This window comes from Pangasianodon hypophthalmus, chromosome 3 (genome assembly GCF_027358585.1).
Source record: "Pangasianodon hypophthalmus isolate fPanHyp1 chromosome 3, fPanHyp1.pri, whole genome shotgun sequence".
NCBI lineage: Eukaryota > Metazoa > Chordata > Actinopteri > Siluriformes > Pangasiidae > Pangasianodon > Pangasianodon hypophthalmus.
The window spans coordinates 20,837,494-20,865,329 of NC_069712.1; the positions used below are offsets into that span (position 1 = coordinate 20,837,494).

Here is a 27,836-nt window from a genome sequence, read left to right on the forward strand (position 1 = left end):
TGAAGCTTTGTGTGATCAATTTTCACCAAAAGTGTCTATATTAAGCAATATAAATTGTTTCAGGTATGGAAGCACTTCCTTTTAACTAATGTAAAAATACAAAATTCTAGTAATCATGGAATGATGGCTGCTTTGGAAGTCATTTAAATTTGAGTTGCTATGGTTTACATCACCTACATTGTGTCTTTACTAGGAGGCTATTGGACGAAATAAGTGGAACTCGATGTCGATGGGGATACCTCTGCCATCAACAAGTTTAGTCTTTTTTGTTACAAACATTTCTTGTATGCCTCAAATAAACTAAAATATACTTATATTAAAATAAGGAAGCTATTGAAGAACATTCCTTGCTTTGACCTTGATCCTGTTTGGATCAGTTCTGAAATCTAATTAGTTCATCTGCTAGTTACAATGATAATTCCATATACATCCTACAAACATTCAGAATATAAGGAAAAATATTAGAGGAGATATCAAGGTCAACTGAACTTGTAAAAATGACAGAACACTATACCCAAAAATCATTTTTGGACATGTAGTTTAAAATGTAAGTTTGACTTGTTTTCCATTCACTAACCTGGGAATGGGTGGGGTTAAAAATTGTACTGCAGCCAGCTCCTAGAGGGCCTCAGATACATTTTGCCGTCACTTTTAATCCCTGTTAATACTGACACCCATATACACTCACCTGGCACTTTATTAGGAACATTATACTAATACTGGGTAGGGCCTCCTTTTGCTCTCAAAACAGCATCAATTCTTCCACAAGATATTGGAAACATTACTTTGAGATTCTGGTCCATGTTGAAATGAGTGCATAACGCAATTCCTGCAGACTTCTCAGGTCCACTTTCATGATGCGACTCTCCCATTCTACCACATCCCAAAGGTGTTGAACTCTTCAAATCGAGAGTCATCAGACCAGGCTAGGTTTTTCTTCAACTGCTGCAGCCTCGGCTTTCTGTTATGGCTAAGACCATCCAATCCAACTTAGGCCACCATCATTTTAATAGTGGCTGCCATGAACCTGTCAGCAGCACTTGTGAGCTAGCAGGGACCAAACCAGACCTATTTTCAGACATGGCTGATTTTGAAAACTCTGTGTCAGCTTGGAAAAACCCCTGGGAAATGGCTGTAGACATAACATCCTTGTGCTCTACCAAGAAGGAGCAAGGAGAATAACTAGTCTTTGGGTTATAAAGAGGGCACTTCTAAAGGACATCAACCACCAAGCTGCATGGTCTCAGCTACTAAATCAGTTATTTCTGATTTCCATTTATTGTTATTCATTTGCCTAGAAAGCAGCTCTGACTGTTTTCTGGGTTTCTTTTTATGCTCATCAGTCGTTGCCTGATGTGGGTATTTGCAACTAGCCTGCTGTTACAACTAAAAGACAGGGAGTGCTATTCAGCTAAACTAACACTTTGAAATGGTATAACTCTAGAAGATCCTTATGGCTTGGCATCCTGTCAGCAGATAAATGATCCTGGGCTGCAATGAAATATAGAAACTCATATAGAAACTGAGCATTTATACTGAAGGGATACAAGTCTCTTAATGTTCACAACTTTGTTGTCTGTGGGCATGTTCAAGACATGATGATTTGTAATTACAACTTTAATTATAAAGGCACTGAAAGCTGAGGTACTTCCCAGCCAGAAGATAAACTCATTTGTTAACTGAACAAAGTTGGCGACTCCTCAGTAAGAACGTAACCTAGCTAACTAGTGTTCTTATATAGTGAAGTTATAGCTAGTTTCTTGATGTAGCTTTTAGGAGAGCTACTGCATGTAGGTTTGTTAAAGCAATATAAATTAGGCATGGTAGCTAACTAGCAAGCTAAGCCTGTTAAATAGCCAGCGTCACTGATATGATAGTTAGTTATTTAGCTCAGATGAAATGGGCACTGTACTGTACAGACAGAGCTTCCTGAACCAATTATCCTTCCTAAATGCCTGTAACCACAGGCATCTTCGGATTCAATAATGCCTTAAAATGCCTATAAATGTGAAATGAACACTTGACAGCACAATATGATATTTTAGGGAAAAAAAATTCTGGCTTGATTTTAAAAGATCGCTAGTCTCCTACTGTTTCTGCAACCAGGAGGCATGGCTGATATGAGAGTGACGTGGCTCACTGATGCTGGTCTATAGTGAAAAACACAAGATGAGGGAAATTCTGACTCAAAATGAAAGGAATGAGGGTCCATTATGTGAAGGGAAAACTGACTCCAGTGCTAGATCTATGTATTAGCGGAAATCCAGCCAACTTAGCAGACTCAACAGCTTGTGGTATGGTGAGGGAAAAACCACTTGACCATGTTAGAGAAGGGGAGATGTGGAATACTCAGAAGAGACATAGCTGAGGGACGAAACTGACCTTTGGGGCGAATAAGAGGAAAGTACCCCTTACTGAGTAGAGGTGGAAAATGACACAGTATAAGACACGTGCCCCATCAGGATTTCTGTGACACCCTGAAGGGCCTTTCTCTTTATATATACTGTGTATTTATATATATATATATATGTATTAAGTCAAAAGTCTTAGGCACCCTATTTTTTTAGTACAAACTTTGTTATAGATTTTTTTTAATGACTTCTATATTATTGAGTCAGTACAAAAACATTTTAGATTTCCAAATATCAGTTTTCCAGCACAAAATTAAACTTTTTTTTTCTGTTACAGAAAAATGTTTGTATGTCAGTAAAGAAAGCAGTAAGAGACACTCTTCAGACAAAAAAGCATAATGAAGGCTGCTGGGTTTTGCTGCAAAAATAAGAATCAAGTATGACAATCAGTCTCCAGAAGAACTGTGGCTGGTTCTGCAAGATGCTCAGTAACACTTACAGCTCATTTCCTTATAAAACTGCACTAATTGTACCTCACCACCTCACCATCCAACCCCAGTGTACACGCATACACTGATCAGCCATAACATTAAAACCACCTGCCTAATACTGTGTAGGTCCCCCTTGTGTCACCAAAACAGCTCTGACCCGTCAAGGCATGGACTCCACAAGACCTCTGAAGATGTGTTGTGGTATCTGACACCAAGACATTAGCAGCAGATACTTTACGTCCTGTAAGTTGTGAGGTGGGCCTCCATGGATTGGACTTGTTTGTCCAGCACACCCCACAGATGTTCAATCGGATTGAGATCTGGGGAATTTGGAGGCCAAGTCAACACCTTGAACTCTTTGTCATGTTCCTCAAACTATTCCTGAACAATTTTTGCAGTGTGGCAGGGCACATTATCCTACTGAAAGAGGCCACTGCCATTAGGAATTACAGTTGCCATGAAGGGGTGTACCTGGTCTGCAACAATGCTTAGGTATGTGGTGCGTGTCAAAGTAACATCCACATGAATGCCACGACCCAAGGTTTCCCAGTAGAACATTGCCCAGAGCATCACACTGCCTCCACCAGCTTGCCTTCTTCCCATAGTGCATCCTCGTGCTATCTCTTCCCCAGGAAAGCAACGCACACACACCCAGCCATCCACATGATGTAAAAGAAAACGCGATTCATCGGACCAGCCCACCTTCTTCCATTGCTCCATGGCCCACTTCTGATGCTGACGTGCCCGTTGTAGGTGTTTTTGGAGGTGGACAGAGGTCAGCATGGGCACTCTGACAGGTCTGCAGCTATGCAGCCCCATACACAGCAAGCTGTGATGCACTGTTTGTTCTGACACCTTTCTATCATAGCCAGCTTTAACTTTTTCAGCAATTTGTGCAACAGTAGCTCTTCTGTGGGATCTGACCAGACACACTAGCCTTCACTTTCCACATGCATCAGTGAGCCATGAACCTGTTGCTGGTTCACTGGTTGTCTTTCCTTGGTAGGTACTAACCATTGCATACCAGGAAAACCCCACAAGACCTGTAATTTTGGAGTTGCTCCGAGCCAGTCGTCTAGCCATCACAACTTGGCCCTTGTCAAAGTCGCTCAGATCCTTACACTTCCCCATTTTTCCTGCTTCGAACACATCAATTTTGAGAACTGACTCTTAACTTGCTGCCTAATATATCGCACCCCTTGACATGTGCCATTGTAACAAGATAATCAATGTTATTCACGTCACCTGTCAGTGGTTTTAATGTTATGGCTGATAACATCTCCTTCCTCTGTACTGCTTATCCTACAGGGGGTCATGGAGTAGCCTAGAGTGGGACACCCATCCCAGTGCCAGTCCATCGCAGGGCACATTTGTACACACACTCACACACCCATTCACTCAATACAGACAATTTGGAAAATGCCAATCAGCCTACAGTGAATATCTTTGGACTGGGGGAGGAAACCAGAGTACCCAGAGTTCCCAGAGAAAACCCCTGAAGCACGGGGAGAACATGCAAACTCCACACACACAGGGTGGAGGCGGGATTCAAAACCCCAACTCTGAAGGTGTGAGCCAACAGTGCTAGCCACTAAGCCACACACCCACCCACACATCCACACACATATATTAGAATAAGAAGTTTCTAGAAAAAAGAAGGGCTATTAAAGAAGAAACGTGCATGCACTATTAGCTAATATAATTTATTATAGGCCTCCTGAATATAATAAAAGCTTTTAATGAATGCAATCCTTTGTTTAATCACATTTCATTGGCTACCAGCTGCTCTGATGAGGAGCAGGATTAGCCATTTTGTATGATGCATATTTTCCTTCTCTGTTTGAAAGGTACTATCCAGATAACTACACTATAAGCATGGACATATCTATATAGATATAGCCCGTTGGAGTTTACTGCAAAATAAAACTAAATCAGGATTTATAGGGTGTAATTTTTCCCTATTAATAAATAAGTAATTCTCTATTGATAAATCCCTATTATTAAATGTTATTTTATCCATTTTCAGTGTAACTGTCATAAAAGTATCGTATGGCAATGTTATTAAACTGTTTGACAGTAGATTGTGCCTTAAATGATTAAATAAAAAATTCGTGTCATCATCGCTCCTACTGCTGTCTAACATCCACCAGAAATGCACAAGTGAATCACACTTACCAATTTTAATGTAGAGATCTTTTTTTTTAGACGCGAGTGTGACCTACATCAAGCGCGTTTCAGCACTGTGAGATGTGAGCCCACAATCTGTACAATGGTGGTCCCTACGCTGTGAATTCTAGATAGTGTGGACATTTTGAGCAGTAGTGTACGACGGGCCATTTCAGGATTAATGTGGGCCAAATGAAACAAGGCTGCGGGCTGGATTTGGCCTTGTGTTTGTGTGGTGTAAGGTGTAGCAAACAGCATGGTGAGTGATCGCTCATAAGTCTAGCAATGCTAACTAGGGAAAGCTAACTTGAAGCAAAAGGGGCCAAACAGTTCAAGTATATCCGTCTGCATCCTGCAGGATTACAAACCACACCCCTTACAAGGCACGCGCACTATTACAAGTTATGCCCACAACAAATATGTAAAACATAGAGTTAGGATTAGGTTTAGGCTTAGAGTTAGGGCTAGGGTCAAGTGGGCGTGGGAATGTTGTGTAGTGTGATTTGCTAGTAGGCATTCCTTGTAATGGGCGTTCCTTTTAGTAGGCGTGGTTTGTAGTCATGCAGGTCGCAGACAGACCATTCTCACGCAGTTCGCAGTTAATAAAATACTGCATCATACGTCACTTCCTCGCTTTGTTGAAAGGTCTCACGGTGCATTCAAGTGCACCTGGGAGGTTCGTAATTATGACGTCAGGTGCGTTCAAGTTACTCGGTGTACCATCTCTTAACTACAGAAAAAAAAAATACAGCAAGTTTTTTTACTCCTAGAAAATGAAGAACAAAGAATGTACATCAGGTGTGTTTTGCTTTGTTATGTTTTTAATCAGTTTATGAAGCCATTGTCAACTTTATCGTTACATATTATATCGTAATTATACAATGCTATAGTATTTCGTGCAGACAGTTAGCTTGTTTTTTCTTTTTTGTAAATTAAAAAAAAAAAAAAAGCCTGAAAAAGACACACTGTCACTGCTAAACACCCATTCAGTTTCAACTAAATTATCCTCAACTACACAACACTTAATCCACTGATTCTACCATGTTTTCTTACTGACACAACACCCCAACTCGGAAACTCGGAGCTCAGAGAAAATCCCGTGTTTCCCACTCGTAGCTACGACTTTGTGGTGGTGTGCGTTCAACTCGTAAATACAACCTTTCCGTGATCACTTGAACGCACCATCAGCCTGTGTGCGCACGCGCACAATAGGGTCTCCAGGTGGTTCTGTAAAGGGGATCAAATAGAGCCCCACTCGTGTGAGGTTTATTTACATCAATCAAACCAACATAGTTACTTTTGTGATATGGCTTAGTCTAAACATGCTGTCAGCTACCTGTATTTTGTCAGTGGCCAGTTTCTGATTTTTTTCTGTTTCACGCCTTTACTGAGTGCCTAAAGCAGTGTTAAAGTTCACTGTAAGCGGTAGAGATGTGCAGTGTGGTGGTGGCTCCACTACAGCCATGACATTTGTGTTGTGATATGCTTTTGCAAATCTCAGGTCATCTGTAGCAGGATTTCATGTCCCTATGTTGCAGCTGAATTGTGCTTGTTTGTGCTGAATAATCTTATCAGCTGCAGTTATAATAAAGTGTATGTGTGAGCTAAATGCTGTACTGTTCATGTCCTGTGCAGCAGGCGGCAGCAACAGATTAACATGCTCCTTTTATGCGTCATTAAAAACACAAGAGTGCTCACCCTAGAGGACATCTTATCACCTGCGAAATATTAATTTTAACTAACTGACAAAAGCCGGATTATTTGTTATATTAAATATTCTACCGGACTGTTGTTTACAACGCCTAGTTTTGATTTTGCTGTATTGAAGTTGAGTAACTTCAGCTAAATACATGAATAAAAGCTTGATACTTCGCTAAATTTCAGCTTAGCTTTCAGCACAGGCTACATACATACTGAGACTGTTATTATGTTTCCTACCTGTATTCGGACAAATCCCGCCTAACGCGCTGGCTCACTCCTCTATTGGTGGGCCACCTTTGAGTGTGAACCATTAACCAATAGTAGGGCAAAAGCCGGGGCGGTACGAGCCAATCACAGCGGAGGAAGTGCAACTTCTCGGAATACGGGTGGGGAAAGCAATGCAGTAAGACTCGGTAAGCATAGCAACAGTCCGCCAAAAGTTGAGCGCTATACTGTAGCTACGAGCTATCCGGTGCGGCGGGTTTGGAGGGGAGCTCCGCTAAACCACGACCTGCAGTGGTAACATGGCGCTTAAACGAATTCAGAAGGTAAGCATTTTACGTTAAAGCTTTTACTAAAGCGTTTTTTTTTAATTAAAAAAAGGGGTTCGTTTGCCTCATGGAGCTCATTAACAAGTGCAGCCTAGTGACTGAGTGATTTAGTTTACAGTTTAGCCAGGCAGCTAGAGAATTCACACATCTCCATAAGAGCTATAAACTTGTCCAGGGTGAGTGTACAGTCGGTTTACACATTTCCATATAGCTTATATATATTCAAACAGACCTCTGAAAAGAAAGGGATAAGGCAGCTGTTCGCTATTTGTGTGTATAGTGTGTCAGCAGTGTGTGGAAAGCACACATGTCAGTACATGAGACTGCACACACTGACACACTGCAGTCCTGCTGGAGCTTTCATCATAATCTCAGAGTTCATGTGTGATAAAGGTTTAACACTGATAACTTACTTACTTCACCTTTTATTGTCTCTCTTAGGGGCAGGTTGTTTTGCCTCAATGGCATACACAACATACAAAGACCAACAAATGCACCAATTATACATTAAACATATATAATACATTTTTTTTTTTTTTAAAAAGGATCACAAAAACCATCACAACAACCTAAAAACTACCTTTTTTTAATCTGAGTTAAACAAAGAGACATGGTACAAGCACATGGTACAAAAGAAAATTTCAATCTGTTTATTCTAGCGAAAAGGACTCTTTTCTCTTCTCAAAGACCTTACAGGCAAAATCTGGAATGCTCATCATGAAGGGGGTGAGATGTGTCTGATATAATGTAGTTTGTTTTCTTAGTAAATAAATCTAACAACCCAGGCAGTTTCACAACTAAAACTTTACTACAAGTATTTACAACCCTCACAAGTGCTTCTTTTCTTTAATTTTTAAAAAGGCAAACCAACAAATCAATGAGAATTTTAAAAAAGATTCAATATAATCCCTATAAAACAGTCATCATTGTCCTGTCAATAGAGAATTTAGCTAACTTCCTAAGACAAAAGAGTTTTGGCTGATGTATTTTTGCACAGTCTCTCTGTGTTCATTTCAGAATTAAAGGTTTAACCTTTATGATAAAGGTTTATCCATTTTTCACACACAGCTTTCGGAATCCTAGTGTTCAAAATAGTTTTCTCTCTTCAGCTCGAGCTCTGATTAAAATAGTAAGAAGATCATCTTTCCTCATTCACTCAAAGCTTTTCTTAGCGTGTCATTTAGAAAAGTATTACATATTTTTTAAACTCCACATGCTTGGTTGTGATTAGCATTTTGGTGGCATTTGGTGAACATGTCAACCTGAATCTCATATTTAAAACACGTCTCAGAGTTGTTTTTAGTCCAAGAATGAAGTGCAGTTGCGCAATGCTCAAATGTGTAGAGTTGAATAGTTATGGATATCAGCCAGGGTTGCCAGGTCTGACAAAAACAGCCTAATGCACAACAAATCCAGCACAATACCAAAACTCAAAATTGCATTGTATTATTTAAAAGTAACACCATGCAATAGATTTTAATGAAACAGACTAGTCCCCATCCCAAATCCCAAAAATTATTTTATGAATTTTCATTAATAACAGACCAGTTATTAATAACAGTCCAGTTCACTGACTCAGAGTACAGAGTAATTCATAGAGTAATGTACAGAAATTAGGAACATCAGTCACTATATGAGAGGAGATCACCTTGTGTGGCTGCTGGTGCAGGTGATAATATTTTCTACTGTATATAGTTTAGAAAACTACAGTTATTCCTGGACTGAATATCTGTCTTTTTTGTGCATATCTTAATCACAAGTAAGCTTTTGGCATTTTAAATTCTGGTTACCCCAAAAGTAAAACGTGAGATCCACTCATTTCAGTTCCACTGAAATATGGCGCACGTATCTCTTTGTTTATAACCTAATCTACTTATGGAAAAAAAAATACTGCAGAATTTAAAACAATTATGTGTTTACAATGGGAAATGAGTTCTCGCTTTAATCATCAACATCATCCACATCATTCTCTGTCCCATCACCTGAGGTTAAAGTCACTCGTGGCATTTAAATAAAAAAAGGTTTCAAGGTTTATTGTCATTGTCAGGGACAGTGAAACTGCAGTTGCATCTCCAAGAAGTGACATTTAATTTGTACGCAAAAACAAACAAACAAAAAAAAAAACTGATCTCTGTTCACTCTAACATCGGTGGGGAAATAATCACTGATCTGTCTGTTCATTGTGTAAGTGCTTTCCTCTGGTTTGATGATGTGCAGATGCATCATGGACTCAGTATCTGATCACAAACTGAATTGATTAAGCCTGTGTGCATTTTGCTGTGGCACATAGAAATGTAATAACTTGATCAAAGTGTGGAATTCACTGTTTGAGGAAAGCACGCTGAGCTAGTAAAGTTTTAGACATTTTGCATGTGTAACTGCATTTACGGCTGTGTTTTTAAAAAGCTGGATCCTTACCCAGTGTGATCGCTGCAGGCCATGGTAGAAAGTAGCCTAAATAAAAAAAACATGTTGTTTTGATTTGTAAAAAGTTTTTTTTTTTTATGTACAAAGTTGAGTATATTATTTGGCAGAAATACACAATTTTGGTGAAAAATTGAGCACCAGAAATTCAAAAGTATCCCAATTACATGGAGAAACCATGGACCTGGCAACACTGATGTCAGCCGTCTAACTCAGTGACCTCTCACTCCAATCCTATACTTCAGGTGTCTTCCCACCCACCAGCAAAAATAAACGCTGCACTACTCGCTCTTCACTGGAGACAGACATGCTTGTGGACTCGCTTAGGCCCCATCCTACCCTTCCCTATCCCACGTGACCCCCAGTAGCTAAATATACACTAGGGCTCATATTGCTACAATCATACCACAATTATCATGACGACAGCATGTGTCTTTAGTGATCTTATTGGATCTTAATTATGCATTATTGGAATGCCCTAAATTGCGTATATGAGAACCTCCCAAAGTGCATTTGTCTTTCTCTCTCTCTCTCACTCACATACACACACACACACATGTGTATTTTCCATCCCTTAATCACTTGCTCTTTTGTAGGAACTGACTGATTTGGCCCGTGATCCTCCAGCACAGTGTTCAGCAGGTCCAGTTGGGGACGATGGTGAGTTCCCAAGCCCCAAACATGTCCATATTTGAAAGTCGCACCATCAGTTTTACAGATGAGCATCTTTCTTTTTGTTTCAGTGTTCCATTGGCAGGCTACAATCATGGGTCCTGTGAGTATGACTACATCTCATTCTATAATAACAGTAAGGCCTTGTGGGGGCTTTAATAGGTTTTTTTTTTTTTTTTTTTTTTTTTTTTTTTTTTTTTTTTTTTTTTGGACACCAGGTGGTTCAATAAGAAATAACAGATGCCAAACTCGGCTAAACAGTTTTACTTAATTTCTAAATACAGAACATGATCAGTCACTCTAACTGATAATATGATTAGCCCCACTTCCTCTCTGTTTTCATTGTTTGCCAATCATTATCATTTTGATCTGAGGTGAAGGTTTAAGTCAAATATTTGCAGAACAAAAATGGATATTTCTTAATCATTGTCAGCATTTCTTGGTTGACGATGGATTTTAGTGCTAATTTTAACTGTGTTCCATGTTCTCTGAGATACTGTACCTGGTTAGGCAAACATTAGTGAGATTCCAATATTTGGACTGGAATTCAGTTAATATATATATATTAATGGGAAATTGTAGTTTTTCCACTTTATGTAGTGTACTATATGGTGAGCCATTTAGAGTCCACCCAAATGCAAACTTCTTGGAAGACCTAAATAATGTTCTACATTATAACTATTCTGTAACTATTGTATAACTGTTGATTAAAGGCATCATAATGAGTCTGTCAATATATCCCTAAATCATAGTCTAATACAAAAAAATATGTTGTATATACTATTTTTTTTTTTTTTACACCAAATCAAATGATTAATGCTTACAAAGCCATTGACAGGCAGAACAGAAGACACGAAGATATAATGTTGGATGCCAGGTGAACATCTAGAACCATTTTAAATTTTACATTTTTGTTGTTTAATTTGACTTCTTCCATTGTTGAACAGCTCGTGAAATGGATACAACTCTTACACTGTAGGCTATTTTAAGTTCCTCAGAAGTGGCTACTGTTGACGTATTTTTATTTTCCCCACACCTCATATATTGCACCATCAGATGGAGTATCTTGAGTAATTATTTTTTGTAGACTCATATGTTATAGACAGTCTGTTTGTGTGACTTAAAAAAAGAGGCAGATTTCCATTCATTTGCATTCATACTGCAATACAGTAATGAACACACTTAAAAGTATGGTTAACTATGAAATGCAAATATTATTGTTTCTAGGGGTTGTAAGAACAAATAAGATGCTTTTTTTTAGGCCAGCCCTACGTAGAACATTTATAAATATGTAAGTTCAAAGTTATGCATTATAAATATGTAGGTTCAAGGAAGGTTTACTGTGACACAGTCCAACATCTGCATGATTGAAGAATGGCCACTTGTTCTGCAAGGATCATTTTTGTTCAAAAGGATTGTTCTGACTGGCTCAGAAAGAGAGTGAAATATCGGTCATGCAGCTGTGCTGACATTATTGACACATCAATATCAAATTTTCAGAAATGGCACTAATAAAATTCTGATATTGGTAAAGTGTAAATTATTGAGAAGCTCTTTGTGAAATATTAATAAAAACATATGATTTATTTGGTTGGTTCAAAACAATGGTTTTTAATTACTTAGAGGTTCATTTAGATTCTGATTGTTTTAAATACAAACACAAAATTTTGTAGGCTGTTTAATATAATATAATGACTGTGTTAACTTGGATCCTTATTTTAGCAATTAATATGAATAACCTGACCTGTTTGCTTGTAGAACGAGAGTCCCTATCAGGGTGGTGTTTTCTTCCTGACTATACACTTCCCAACAGACTACCCCTTCAAACCTCCAAAGGTAAAATTCAGAAATTGTGGTTGTATGTTCAGTATGCATGTATATTATTGTCATGTGTTGACATTACGGTCTTGGCCTTACCTGATTGTCTTTTTATTAGGTTGCATTCACCACAAGAATCTACCACCCAAATATTAACAGTAATGGCAGCATCTGTCTGGATATCCTCAGGTCCCAGTGGTCTCCTGCACTTACAATTTCTAAAGGTACAAATATAAAGATATACATACAGGTTAGATATAAACTTCAGGATTATTGGCACCCTTCTTGAAAAGTGACGAGACATAAAGGCAGTGTTTCTTTCATATAGCCCTTTCTAAGAGCTTGTTATGGAGGCAGTGTCTAACAGTTGATTTTGAAACTTGACAACCTCAAAAATCCCTCACTATCTTTCTGTGCAGTTTCCCACATAGTGATAGCATGACAAACGGAATTTTACGTACACTTTATTGCAAAAAGTTTGTCGACACCTGACCATCACACACATTTTTGCTTTTTTGAACATCCTGTTCCAGATTTAGACCCCCTTTACTCCACTCTTCTGAGAAGGCGTTCCACAAGATTTTGAAATGTGACTGTGGGAATTTGTGCTCATTCAGCCACAAGAGCATTATTGAAGTGGGGTTGAGGTCAGGGCTCTGTGCAGGACACTTGAGTTCTTCCACACCAGCCTTGACAAACCATGTCTCCTTGGACCTTGCTTTGTGCACAGAGGCATTGTCAAGCTGGAACAGGTTTGGGCCTCTTAGTTCCAGTCAAGAGAAAAATTGTAATGCGACAGTATACAAAGACATTATGTACAATTGTGTGCTTCCAACTTTGTACACAGTTTGAGGAAAGAGCACATATGTGTGTGATGGTCAGGTGTCTGCAAACTTTTGGCCATATAGTGTAAGTGCAATAGTTTTTGTCTGTATTACTGGGTGTCAATAATTCTGGAACTGGCAATAAACTATATATATTATACACCTAGTCATAACCATGATGAGTTCTGAGGTGCTTTATTGTGACTTAATCTTTTCTCACTTTTTTGGTAGTTCTTTTGTCCATCTGCTCACTCTTATGTGATCCAAACCCAGATGATCCTCTCGTACCAGAGATTGCACGAATCTACAAAACAGACACAGAAAAGTATGTACTCTCTTGTACGCTCATACAGAGACTCACCGACAAAAATAACACATGCAGTCTTGTTGAAAGCCGATCGCTTGTGCCCATTATGTTTTTCACACACCTCTGTGTAATACTCAATTCTGATTGGTCATTCGAGGCATTCAGCGGTCTGTTATTTCTGTCATTACTAAATCACAGACCACTGAATCTGTTTTAATTGACTGCCGGGTACTGCCACTGTGCTATATCTCTTATTTCATGCCAAAGACAGCTGCAGTTGCAGCCACAATTCCTATTCAAGTTAAATTTTTCTCATATCACTTTCACATAAATTGAAATATTCAGTGTAATGCTAAATAGTCGCTGATTCAGTTCTGATGGACTATTTTGCCTAATGAAAATAATTTCAGTTTCAGATTCCTTTCAATTTCATTCTCATATTGTGTTCTGTTTCAAGTTAATGATTACATGGACTGTAGCAATATAAGAGGTGTTATAATGCTTTGAGGCCCTCTACCCTCTCGAGGATTGTTTTGCGATAATATCCATCTGTCTATACATTTTCCCTTATATAAAACACTGCCTTGGCAGGTATAATAAAATGGCAAGAGAATGGACAGAGAAATACGCCATGTTGTAGGTGAGGGGTAAGAGCCTGTGCACTTTGAGCAGAAATATGATAAAAAAGAGTGGGGTGCTGCATTGATGCTGCTTCCTGTGTGGCACTGCATGAATATGTGACCATTGCTAATACAGTACTGTGCGAAAATCTTAGGCACCCAATTTTTTTTTAGTACAAACTTTGTTATAGATTTTTATTTTATGACTTCTATATTATTGATTCAGTACAAAAACATTTTAGGTTTCCAAACATTAGTTTTCCAGCACAAAATTAAATGTTACAGAAAAATGTTTGTATGTCAGTAAAGAAAGCAGCAGTTTACATAAGAGACACTTTTCAGACAAAAAAACATAATGAAGGCTGCTGGGTTTTGCTGCAAAAATAAGAAGCGAGTGTGACAGTCAAAGTCTCCAGAAGAACTGTGGCTGCTTCTGCAAGATGCTCAGTAACACTTACAGCTCATTTCCTTATAAAACTGCACACACTGTACCTGAGACTACTATTTTCTTTTAAAAGCGAAGGATTGTCACACCAAATATTGACTTTGTTTCATTTATTACTGTTTACTGCTCTTTATAGTATTTTTTTTAAATGTAGAAACATTTCATTTTTCAATTTCATTATTTTTGAAGGCATCTTTGCTCTACAGAATTTCTTTGCATGTGCCTAAGACTTTTGCACAGTACTGTATAATGCTAACTTTAATGCAGATGATTTGTTCTGAGCTGAAATCCCAAGACCACTATGCCTGGTCACTTATTATTAGCCCCTATAATTATATAAAATAACTGCAAGCAAGCCTGTAAGGATGGTCTCATGCTCAGTCAGCCAGCTCAGTGACCATCTGACACAATATTCACAATGTTCTTTTTGTGACATTTGAACTTGCTGTGACTGACATGACTATGTTTATAATATTATTAATACAAATTGCTTGGTGCTTAACTGCAAGTGGCATATTATCGATCCTGTAGAATCCACTTTAAAAAGTGCTTGTGATTGTGGTAGGTTGTCTTCCATGTTTTCAAAAGTGTGACTCAACAGTTTTTTTTAGCACAGAATATGAGAATTTATGTTTAATTGGTTCCTGCTTATAGTGAAATACTTTAAAGACTCACAAACAACTGCTTTCATCTGCTTTTGTCTGTTGGGTGCATAGATGCAAGCAAAATTGGCAGCATGCTGTGAAGTTTTTTTTTTTTTTGACAGTCACACTGATGTGCGCAATTAAATATTCTGTAATATAGCATAAATGTAAGCAGATAATTATATCCTTGTTGCAAATACTCCCACAACACTTACTACCATCCTAAATAGTTTGTCAATATGCTAGTCGTGTTCTTAGATACTCCTGAGCTGCTCAGAGTTGACCTGACAATCCTGTAACAGTAATTCAGTAAACTGGGATTAAATCTGCTCTCACAGTCATCAGATTAGGCACATGATTACTTTGTGTGGTTTGATATATAAATAATGTGTGTGTGTGTCTGTGTACACACAACCACTTACGGCCGGAGTGAATTACATTGACTATCTCCTTACAGTGGCACATGTCAAGGGATGGGATATATTAGGCAGCAAGTGAACAGTCAGTTCTGCAAGCCAGATTATGATGGCTAGATGACTGGGTCAGAGCATCTCCAAAACGGCAGGTCTTGTGGAGTGTTCCTGGTATGCAGTGGTTACTAAAGTGGTCCAAGGAAGGACAACCAGTGAACTGGCGACAGGGTCTTGGGGGCCCAAGGCTCATTGATGCGTGTGGAAAGCGAAGGCTAGCCCGTCTGGTCCAATCCCACAGTAGAATTACTGTAGCACAAATGGCTGAAAAATTTAATGCTGCCTATGATAGAAAAGTGTCAGAACACACAGTGCATCACAGCTTGCTGTGTATGGGGCTGCATAGCTGCAGACCGGTCAGAGTGCCCATGCTGACCCCTGTCCACTGCCGAAAGCGCCTACAAAGGGCACGTGAGCATCAGAAGTGGACCATGGAACAATGGAAGAAGGTGGGCTGGTCTGATGAATCAGGCTTTCTTTTACATCATGTGGATGGCTGGGTGTGTGTGTGTTGCTTTCCTGGGAAGAGATGGCAGGAGGATGCACTATAGGAAGAAGACAAGCCGTCGGAGGCAGTTTGATGCTCTGGGCAATGTTCAGCTGGTAAACCATTTATCCTGGCGTTCATGTGGATGTTACTTTGACACATACCACCTACCTAAACATTGTTGCAGACCAGGTACACCCCTTCATGGCAACTGTAATTCCTAATGGCAGTGGCCTCTTTCAGCAGGATAATGTGCCCTGCCACACTGCAGAAATGGTTCAGGAATGGTTTGAGGAACAAGACAAAGAGTTCAAGGTGTTGACTTGGCCTCCAAATTCCCCAGACATCTGTGGGGTGTGCTGGACAAACAAGTCTGGTCCATGGTGGCCCCACCTCGCAACTTAGAGGACTTAAATGATCTGCTGCTAATGTCTTGGTGCCAGATACCACAGCAAACCTTCAGAGGTCTTGTGGAGTCCATGCCTCAATGGGTCAGAGCTGTTTTGGTAGCACAAGGGGGACCTACACAATATTAGGCAGGTAGTTTTAATGTTATGGCTGATCGGTATATAGGGATGATCAGTATACTGTTTGTGTATACACATATATAACAAAGTAAAAGTTCAGTTGTGTTGTATACACATACATACAGATCAGCCATAACATTAAAACGACCTGCTTCAAACACATCAACTTCAAAAACTGACTGTTCATTCACCCTTTGACAGGTGCCACTGTAATGCCCATTGTAATGCCATTGTACATATATATATATATGAGCACATTCACAAAGTGTACCTTTAAAACTGACAAAGGACTACAAACATTCAGACTGATTATTCTGAACATTGTGGCACAGGATTTATAATGGGTTTTGTTCTTTTTGCAGGTACAACAGAATAGCACGGGAATGGACACAGAAATATGCCATGTGATGTTGGCAGGACACATTTACAAACTGTTGTTTATGCTCTTGTGTTTGGTCACTGTCTTAAGGCAATTTCATCACATATGTCTCTTATGGAGAAACGGTCCCCAGTTGTCTGCTCAAACAAGACTATAACAAGACCTGCAGGAGCTGCCATTTTCAAATATCATGTGGACCTCATTCATCAAGTGGAGTCTTTTCTCTGCTTCCTGCTTCTTTGCCTTTTGGTCAGTATGTCAGTTACTTACTCTGACCTCTTGCCTCATGCAATCTTTCTAAGAGCACAGTGCTGGCCTGCTCAGGCAGAGGACTGTAGGCTGTGCTACTGCTTCTTCCGGGCTGCACTGCATGTCATCACAGAGTGAAAGTTCAGTTGTGGCACAGCACTGGGATTATCAGATGCCTTCTTTTGTTTTGCTCATTCTGCAAATCTGAGATCCTTTCTTGGCCCAAGCTTTAACATCTGTAGCAATGAAATACACCCCAATCAACTAGCATAAATGTCCTGCTTTTAATTTTTCCCTTAAATAAAGTTACATAACTCATTTGCGTTTCTGTTCCATATTTGTGAACTCAACTATGAAACATAACATAAAATCGTTGGTTTGTATTTATAAATTCCTTAAGGCCTGTTGCAGTGTGTTGAATACTTTTTACCTTTACAATCAGATTAAATCTGTAGCTTTTGTTGGCTGTTTCAATAACTATTCTCCAAATCAGGTTTGGAAGACTCATCCTGTATTAGCAGTAGTTTTTTGGATGATGAACAGACAGATAAGTTGTGAGCAGACAGTTCTTTCCATTTTGTTGATTATGGATATTTAATGTTAATATTGTTTTACCAGCACTGTCCTTAACAGTCTTTTTTTAAAATCTATCCACAATAGCAACTGATATTGTATAGAGTATGACAACTATTGTGCAATATACAGACTTAGTTTATCACAGAATTGATTATTGATTTATTCTGACAGGAGAAATCTTTTAAATGTTGTGGTCTTGTGTGAACAATACTATCTTTCAGCCATGTGTTGTCACACAATGACTGCAGTCAGGAAGTACTGTACTTTATGTTTTGTTATTGATAATGCACATGTCATGTGGTGATGCTGACCGTTCAATGTCGTGCAACTCCACGGAGTCCTTACACCACAACGGATGTATACATTTGAGGAACAAATTTTATGCAAGTATTGACACGTTAACTGCAGAACAAAACATTTACTGCCTCATGGAGCGGCACTATGTGCAGTCAGCTCCCATTCTGAAACAAAAACAGTTTGGTCATATAATCATTTGTCATCGCATTTTTTTCGACAATAAACGAATAGCAAATACTGAAAATGACCAAAAAAAAAAAAAAAGGAAATAGTTACTTTATTCCAACAATCTGGTTTGTAAGGATTGTTTTGTTTTTATTTATCCTGTCTGTAAAGCCTGTGCACGCTGTCTCCATTCTGCGTTATTTGAGCGCATCCACCACGTTCAAAAGGCTCCAAGACGTAAATATCACGCGGATCAGAATCTGGCCAGCAACATTTCTCCGCTCGCGCTTTTAAATTTTTGTATTATTTTCACACTGTAACTGTGAAATGCTGCGTCTTAATTTGTCTGCTTTTTTGAAGAACGGTTTGAACACACACACACACATATATGGAGTGTTATTTCGGTCTGTCAGCTGACCGCGCTTGTGATTTTAACTTGAACCGGGAAGTTCAGGGCCGTTCATAGTGTTAAGAACATAAAATCCTGTTTTTACAAGTAAAACCACGAGATTCAAGTACTGTAGTATCAGACATGAACCATGTGGAACAAGTCTGGACCTACTTATATATTTTTGTGCGTTTTCATAGCACTTCTCACAGTGTTTCTATCCAGCGGGAGGGCTCACAGGTTTGGAGAGTATGAGTTAGTTCTGGACGGGACATGGCGGTTACAGAACTCTAATGGTTCCGTGTCACTCCAGGCACAAGTACCCGGATGTGTCCATACAACACTGCAGCAACAGCAGCTTATTGAGGTAATGATGCTCCAGTGAGCCTACAGTTATATAATCACGTTTAGGCATTGTTTAAAGGCTCATATTTAGATTAAAGTTGCATCAAACATATTGCTGAATCCTAAAATGGTTTGTATAAAACCAGTTTACATGTTATACATACAGCAATGTCAAGATGTAAAGTAAAATACTACTCAGATATAAGCAGAATTTGATTAATGATCAGATTGATCTAGGCTTGGTCTGATATTTTAATGTGCAATGATTGACAGCCCTCCATCCACCAGCCATCTATGCCACCAAAATCTACATTTTCTGAAGTTTTCTAAAAAAAAATAGATCTGTCAATTTAGCAAGCATAAAACCCAAGACAAAATCTACCCAGGATGGTCACAGGTAATCCATGTGGCATGTCACAACTTTGGATTAAGAAGTAGCCTCCACCAAACAAATGTACCTTTAATGTATGATAATTTTTTTTGTTTGTTTTCTAGTGGTTGGTTGTTTCTAGGTTAGTGTCATGAAGGGTCAAGGAGCATCCCCCCCACTAATAATATTATTGTGCTAACAAACAGTCTTATTTTAGGTTTTAAATCCGGACATTTTGTTTGTTTTTGTTTATACTATACATTTCTGAAAATTACAAGGAGAGTAGCGTACTGTTTTAAAGAAATTGCAGTAAAATTGTATATGAATGCTAGGCCATTTTCTTATGTCTCTCTTTTATGCTACATTTATATTGTTGGCCATATAGTGCAGTATTTGTGTGCATCCATGGCTAGAAAAATGAGCCAAAGGTAATGGCTCTACTGTATTTTTTAGGGCTTCTTTTGATATTCAACAACTCCTCACTACCAGCTTCATGTCAGACACCAGTTATTTTACAATATGTTGACCTCATAATCGGAAACGTGTTTGCAATTGAGCGTAATCATAGGGTTTATTAGGATTTGTTGGTGGGAATGAAGTTAAGTACATCTATATGAGTTTTCTGTCACTGTATGAAATACACAGTTAATATTACAGCCAATGCATGTGTCAAGCACCTTTATTAGGAGATATTAGGATTGTCTTTATTATGCTGAAACTGCTCTGCTTTAGTTTTCACTTTAGGCCATTGTACATTATTATTATAAAGCCTGCTATCCTGTAAGTGTAGTCTGTTCTAGAAAGAATGTTACTTCATGGTATAATTTGATACTTAAGAAATAACTGTGTACTACTTTAAATGCCCTGTAGGATCCATACTATCGGTTTAATGACCTGGTCTACAGATGGATCTCTCTAGATAACTGGACGTACACCACTTCGTTCACTGTGCCTGTCTATGTCAAGTAAGTTATCCTACTATACTACTATCCAGCTCTCAGTATTAACTAAACAATATCTCAGTAATTGCTTGCTGTTGACCATATAAACAAGATTAAGATTTTGTCTAATACCGTGCTTCAACAGAGAGAGTAGGAGAGCTGTTCTCATATTTGAAGGTGTGGACACAATCTCCACTATATCTCTAAATGGAGTCGTCATCGGAAAGACAGACAACATGTTCCGGAGATACGTATGTAAAAAATTCTCTCCAAACAATTGTGTTAATTTTAACACCCTGATAAGATGAGAACATGATATTTTAAAATACTGACGCATCAAACAAGTGATAACTCAGTGACTGAACAGTACAATATTTGTACATTCGTTCTCAGGACTTTGAGGTTGCAGGACTACTTAAGGAAGTTAATGTTCTGGAAGTGTGGCTCATGTCAGCCGTGACCTACGCAGCAGAGCGAAGTCAAGCCCACACTTCATACAAAGTCCCCCCAGAATGTCCTCCTGATGTACAGAAAGGAGAGTGTCATGTAAACTTTATTCGAAAGGTATATTAAAACTTGATATATAATGTTAGCTTATACTAGTTCATCTAAAACAGTGAAACATAACTGTATTGATTTTGTGTGTGTTTCAGGCACAGAGCTCATTTAGTTGGGATTGGGGGCCATCTTTCCCCACTCTTGGCATCTGGAAGGGTGTTCGTCTACAATCATTTAATACCCTTAGGCTGTTGAGCTTTATCGCCAATCCAAAATATGGTACAGTTTACAGGACTCTCTTTTGTTAAGACCATGGTTTTCGTTTAAAATCCATACTGCACTGCAAATTCATAAACTGAGACCTTGGAATCATAAGTGTGATTTGTGGGTTGATGAAGTAGGAGTTCATAGCATAGGTCATGATCATAATTGGCACAGACACAGAACAAAACTGGGAAGTCAAACCAGAAGTACAAACCAGAGAACCAGAAAACACAGAGAACCATGGCTCAGAAACACACATATACATGAAAGAGACTTTGCCCTGGGACAATGAAACACAAGGGCTTAAATAGACAAACCAATCCGTCACTAACCAGGTAACAGTTGAGTACTATAGGGATCAATAGCAGGGTTGGAATCAAGACACAAATCAAAACAAGTAGAACTCGACACCAGTGGCGTTGACAGGGATGCCTCTGCTTCCATCAAGTCTAGTCATTCTTGAAATACACTTAAAATATGCTTCAAACAGGAAGGAAGTGTTGAAGAGAAACCTATTTCAGACATGTGACCTTGACCTTTTTTTTTTTTTTTTTTTTTTTTTTGGATCAATTCAAAAATCTAATCAGTTCATCTGCTGGTAAAAATGATAAATCCATATAAATCCTACAAACATTCAATCACTTGTTCTTGAGATAGTGTATTAATGAGAATTTTGGATGGACGCATGGACAGACACATGGACTGACCAATGGCAAAAATTGTAAAAACACATAAAATGGGCCTTGAGCTCCTGAACATAACCATGTAAGTAATATTTCTGTATGACAAACAGGAAGGAAGTTATTCAACAAAAACGATTTCATATGTTTAACCTTGCTGTGACCGTGACCCTGTTTGGATCAATTCCAAAATCAATTCATCTGTTGGTTATAATGATAATTCGATATAAATCTTATAAACATTCAACCAATCGTTCATGAGATATTGTGCTAATGAGAATCTTGGACGGATGCACAGAAGGACGAGTGGACAACCCAGTGCATGTCACATGAAGAGAGGGGGAATATGTGACAAAAAGATTCTGTTTTGAACCAAAATAATTTTTTAGCTTTAATCAGCAGATTCAGCTTGTTCTGTTTTTTTTCTCCATTAACAGCAAACTTTAACAACTTAAATTTATCACTCTACATACTTATCACATACACTCACCGGCCACCTTGTTCGTGCAATTATCCAATCCAATAAAGTCCAATGCATAAAATCATCCAGATGCAGGTCCAGAGCTTCAGTTAATGTTCATAAAATATCAGAATGGGAGAAAATGTGATCTCAGTGACTTTGGCATGATTGTTGGTGCCAGATGGGGTGGTTTGAGTATTTCAGAAACTGCTGATCTCCTGGGATTTTAATGCACAACAGCAGATTTTTCCCCCATTATCATATTTGATGTGATCATTAAATGAAGCTCTTGATCTGCATCTGCATGATTTTATGCACTGTACTACTACCACATGATTAGCTGAATGGACAATTGCATGAATATACTGGTGTTCCTATTAAAGTGAGTGGTAAGATATAACAAAATTATAACATTAACCAGTTTTTGTCAAAGAAAGTTAGAAAGAATCTTAAATAGGGTCTTGAAATATAGCTCTCTTTCTCTTTTGCACTCCCTGGGGCCCATCATCTCTCTCTCTCTCTCTCTCTCTCTCTCTCTCTCTCTCTCTCTCTCTCTCTCTCTCTCTCTCTCCAGACTCTGTCCTGTCATGCTGGACTGTGGAAGTAGAGTTGTTCTTTGATGTTACTGTAGCCTCAGTGGGTGTTGTCCATGTGTCTGTGCCACAGTTACAGTCAGAGGCGAAATTTCCTCTTTCTCTTACACCTGAACAAAGTAACACATCCGTACTCCTTCAGATCAACCAGGTAAACAAGGAACTTTATCTTCATTAAACCCATGTCAGATTGGGATAAGCAAATGAACAGCAGATTATATTGTGTAAATTCAATTTATTTCACTAAAATATAATGCAATGTAAAAATCTGTTTGAAGAGTGTTACAGTGGATCTGTGGTGGCCCTTTGGACATGGACAACAACCTCTGAAGGATCTTTTAATAGATATCATCATGGACAGTGGAGAGACATTTCATGCAGAGAGACTGGTAAAAAGCTCATAATCTGTTTTTTTCCCCCTTTTACTCAAGTTCTTTCACTCACTTTGGATTCTGGGTACAGGTTGGTTTCCGTACTGTGGAGTTGGTACAGGAACCTATTCCTGCTTCTCCTGGCCTCAGCTTCTACTTCCGTATCAATGGGCAACCCATCTTCCTGAAGGGCTCAAACTGGATCCCGGCTCATGCCTTCCAGGACCAGATTACTGCAGTCAAGTGAGGCTTTTTACATTTTTATAATCCATTAATAATCTATTTAGTAGATACGAGATATCCCCAGTTAATGTGAACTCACACAAGTTTTTTTATTCTGACCTTCTGATTGTTTGTTTCTTTGTTTCTTTGTTTCTTAGTTTGACTCAATTGCTCGTGTCTGCACAGATGGCAAACATGAATGTTTTGAGAGTGTGGGGAGGTGGAATCTATGAACAAGATCTCTTCTATATTCTGTGCGATCAGCTAGGCATCATGGTACTCTTTCATGCATTATGTTATAAATCTACTCTGTGCATATTCCTTGTTATTTGAGATTTGTTTCTGCTTCAGGTTTTGGTTCTATATCTGGTTTCAGGTTTGGCAAGACTTCATGTTTGCATGCGCTCTATATCCTACAGACCAAGATTTTATTGCGTCGGTGCGAGAGGAGGTCATTCAACAGGTAGATACACACTCATTCCCAAACACAACAAACCTTATACCTTCAAATTTGCACAATTAATGGGCTCACGTGATGTGGCTCAGGTAAGACGGCTGAAGTCGCACCCGTCTGTGGTCATCTGGAGCGGAAACAACGAGAACGAGGCAGCTATAGCAAACAATTGGTTCTTTATTCCTCCTGCTGAGAAGCCTCGCTATGTGAAGGACTACGTTCAACTGTATGTGCAGAATATCAGAGAGATTGTACTGCAGGTGAGATGCACATATGCACAGATGTCTAACTCAAGTGTGGAAGGTTTTTCATTTCGTATACATCTTAACTTATATCTTAAAAATGAAAATGTATACTTAAAAACATGTACAAAATTTGGATGTATACAGGGAGCTCTTGAGTGGTGCAGCAGAAAAGTATTAATCACAGTGACACCACCCAACTGTGGGCATCTCTGAGTTCATGTATACAGAAGAGAGCAAATAGCACTTTCCTCTCAGTGTGTTACACTGTCTTGCATCAGCAGCAGTTTGAAAAGATGCAGCTGGTTGGCTTCATGGGCTTCACCCTTTCTGGTAGTTAGCTGTTGTATGATAGGGGAAAGCTGGCTGATGTGTGGGACTTGGCAGATGACCAAAATTGGGGAGAAAATGGGGAAAATGAGAAAAAAATGAATATGTATTAATATATTGTCAGTTTTAGTATATTGAAAAATAAACATACATAATTTAGTCATGGCCAATTCCCACCCATCAGGCATCTCAACCAGGAAGGGCAAAGGCTATCACATGCTTCCTCCAAGGCATGTGAAGTCAGCTGAAGCCATCTTTTTCAAACTGATGCTCATGCAACATCAGGGGATGGTGTAACACACTTGGAGGCAAGATCTATCTATGCACCTCTGCATGCATGAGCTCACAGACACCCATGATTGGCTAGTGTCACTGTGATTGATAGGGGAGAGAGAGTAGGTCACCCCTCCCTCCTTGAGAGCATGGCCAATTTTGCTCTCTTGTGATGGCTGTGGCATCATCGGGATTCGAACTCACAATCTCGCAAATGCTTTTTTGTTGCGCCACTTAGAAGCCCGTGATTTGATTTCTTGAATTTGCTTACACTGTTTTCTGTGTAAGTCACTGGAGGTTCTAACAAGTGTATTTTGACAAAAATGGTGAGTCATGATAAACTTCTAATGCTGTGACATTTCATTTTAGGAGGATAACACAAGACCTTTCCTGGTGTCTAGCCCAACCAATGGTGTGGAATCTGAGGAAGAAGGCTGGGTGGCCCAGGACCCTTATGACACTCATTATGGAGACGTCCACTTCTATAGCTACCTCACTGACTGTTGGAACTGGACGAAATTTCCCCGCGCCCGCTTCGCCTCTGAGTACGGCTTTCAGTCCTGGCCCTCACTGTCCACCCTCAGTAAGGTAAAGCTTCTGGATACACATGTGGATACACTGCGTGCCTGTGCATGTATATACTCTGTTAATGTATGTGTTAACAGGTGTCAGTCGCTACAGACCAAGATTTCAACAGCGAGTTCTCACAACATCGACAGCACCATGAGTCTGGAAATCTGCAGATGCTTCAGCAAGCATCCCTACATTACATCCTTCCCAACAACACAGACCTCAGGCAAAGATTCCAAGACACTATATATATCACCCAGGTGACAATACAAGACACACATATCGCAATTCAGTCTCAGTGATGAAAAGGTAATATATGGGGAACACAATAATATATACAGACATCATGTTTGGTCTGTGCAGGTCATGCAGGCACAGTGTGTAAAAGCGCAGACAGAATTCTACCGCCGCAGTCAGAGTGACATTGTTGACGGTAAAGGGCACACCATGGGTACCCTCTACTGGCAGCTGAATGATATTTGGCAGGCACCCTCCTGGTCATCTATAGGTCAGTGTGGCAACACACACCACAGCCAACACAATTCTACGTATTAATATATGTATAATAATGTATAATTATAACAATTATATATACATATCCATAAGATATGAGCACAATATTTTTGCTGTTTTATATGTTACATAATGTATATGTGGTGTGTGTGTTTTTTAGAGTTTGGTGGAAAATGGAAAATGCTGCACTATCTGGCTGTGCATTTCTTCAGTCCTCTCATATCAGTGGGGGTTGAGGATAAAGGAGACTTGCTGATCTATGCTGTCTCTGATAGGAACAAAGATTACACTCTGAAAGTTACTGTAAGAGCGCTCTTTCTTTCTTTGTCTCTGGGGCCTTAAATCAAATGTAAATCTTAAATCTTTAACAAATTGATCAACACAGATTTTTTTTTCTTTTCTCTCTTGAATCTGGGTGTGTCCATGTTGGCTGCCTGAAGGTGAAATTATACCAGTGGAGCAGTTTTACTCCACAGTGTTCTCTGGAGTCGGATCAGACAGTGGTGAAAGGGGGTGGGGTCACAAAGGTGTTTCAGTCTCCAGTCTCAACGGTGCTAAAGAATTGTGGAAATTGCACTCGAAAATCATGCGTAGTCACCTTTGTCCTCAGTGGCCCAGAAGGTGTAACGAGTCCCTCCAACCACCTGTTCCTCAGCTCACCAAAAGATGCTGAGGGCCTCCAAAAACCCAACATCACGGTGAGGGTCACACTGTACCAGTTTCACTCATTATCAAAATGTTATGCGTTTTACCACACCATTCTTTACACACACCCAGAGTTAAATGATTTACACATCTTTATCCACACCTTGTTTTTGTGTGTACAGTTCAGTGTGGAGGATACTGGGAGGAAGATCATGGTGAATCTCTACTGCTCATCACCTGCACTGTTTGTATGGCTGGATGTGGACGATATTCCTGGCTTCTTTGATGCTAATGGTTTCTTGATGATATCTGAGAAATACACTGTTTATTTCACAAAATGGGGAGCCACCACCATTCAGGAGTTCACTACCAAGCTGCACATTACTTCCCTCCGAGACATCTACTGAGAGTGTGTTGTGTTGGTGTGAGTGAGCAGACATGTACGCAGTGTGTTTACCATTCTTCATTTTGAATGCAGTGTTTCTGTACTCTGTACGGTGGTACAGTGGGTAGTGTTGCCACCGCACAGCTCTAGGGTCCCTGGTTCGAACGTGAGCTTGGGCTACTGTCTGTGTGGAGTTTCAAATGCTCTCCTGTGTCCATGTGGATTTCCTCCAGGTTCTCTGATTTTCTCCCACCACCCAAAAATATGCCACTATAAAATGGTGTGAATGAGTGTGTGAATGTGTGTGTGCATATCCATTGTGATAGATGGGTGTCTCATTCGTGGTTTGTTGCAGTCTTGCGCACACTGTAAAAAAAATTTACTGTAAATTTTACAGCAATTTATTGCCAACAGGGTTGCCAATAAAGGACTGTAAAAAATGAGAATAAACAACTGTAAACATATGTACAGTAACTTACTGTAAAATCTTACATAGTATAAAATAACACATAACTCAGTATATTTGCTCATTTGGCTGATGCTGAAGCTAGTCGAGGTGTTTCAGTGGGGAAGGCTTTGAGTTGCAGATTGGAAAGTTGTGTGGTCATATCTCAGCAAAAATGAGCTGCTATGCATGTGTCCTTGAGCAAGACCTTTCAGCTCAGTTGTAAGGTTGTTATTATTATTATTATTATTATTATTGTAAAGCATCAGCCAAATGAGCAAATGTGCCGGGTTGTGTGTTATTTTACACAATGTAAGATATTACAGTACTTTACTGTAAATATATTTACTGTTGTTTATTGTAATTTTTTACAGTACTTTATTGGCAACCCTGCTGTCTATAAATTACTGTAAAATTTACAGTCAGTTTTTTTTTCCACAGTACAATCTTGAGTGTTCCTGGGATGAGCTCTGGATCCACTGATGATGAATGAATGATTCTTTTTTTTTTTTTTTTTTTCTTTCAAAAAAAATTCAAGGATTCTAGCTTCCTAAAGAGGTACTTGTAACTTGAAGTTTTTTAATAGGTTACAATTCAAAAATCAAAGAATATCTGTATATCTGTTTTGTTATGCTTTGTATGTCCTCAACAAAAAAAAAAATAAAAAGAAAAATACCAAAGCA

General features: G+C 39.1%; 2 protein-coding genes across 4 annotated transcripts; both read left to right on the top strand.

Moving 5' to 3' along the window:
• Positions 1-6,744: 6,744 nt before the first annotated feature.
• ube2d3 (ubiquitin-conjugating enzyme E2D 3) lies at positions 6,745-17,444 on the top strand. 3 transcript variants are annotated; one of them, XM_026939417.3, is made up of 8 exons: positions 6,745-7,257; positions 10,281-10,344; positions 10,428-10,459; positions 12,115-12,192; positions 12,293-12,398; positions 13,230-13,323; positions 13,897-13,952; positions 16,861-17,444. In XM_026939417.3, exons 1-7 carry the CDS (start codon positions 7,234-7,236, stop codon positions 13,943-13,945), a joined length of 447 nt encoding a protein of 148 aa, XP_026795218.1. In that variant the 5' UTR covers positions 6,745-7,233; the 3' UTR covers positions 13,946-13,952; positions 16,861-17,444. The 3 variants fall into 3 exon arrangements, with proteins under 3 accessions (XP_026795218.1, XP_026795226.1, XP_026795208.1); XM_026939407.3 differs by having other exon boundaries at positions 6,753-7,257; positions 13,897-13,945; XM_026939425.3 differs by lacking the exon at positions 13,897-13,952 and having other exon boundaries at positions 6,751-7,257.
• A 143-nt stretch (positions 17,445-17,587) lies between these two features.
• Positions 17,588-27,826, top strand: manba (mannosidase, beta A, lysosomal). The gene is made up of 17 exons (XM_026939396.3): positions 17,588-18,919; positions 20,138-20,232; positions 20,354-20,459; positions 20,602-20,772; positions 20,862-20,985; positions 22,685-22,854; positions 22,982-23,092; positions 23,166-23,317; positions 23,455-23,572; positions 23,673-23,759; positions 23,843-24,010; positions 24,965-25,183; positions 25,261-25,425; positions 25,529-25,673; positions 25,839-25,981; positions 26,119-26,376; positions 26,506-27,826. Exons 1-17 carry the CDS (start codon positions 18,704-18,706, stop codon positions 26,728-26,730), a joined length of 2,673 nt encoding a protein of 890 aa, XP_026795197.3. The 5' UTR covers positions 17,588-18,703; the 3' UTR covers positions 26,731-27,826.
• Positions 27,827-27,836: the final 10 nt, after the last annotated feature.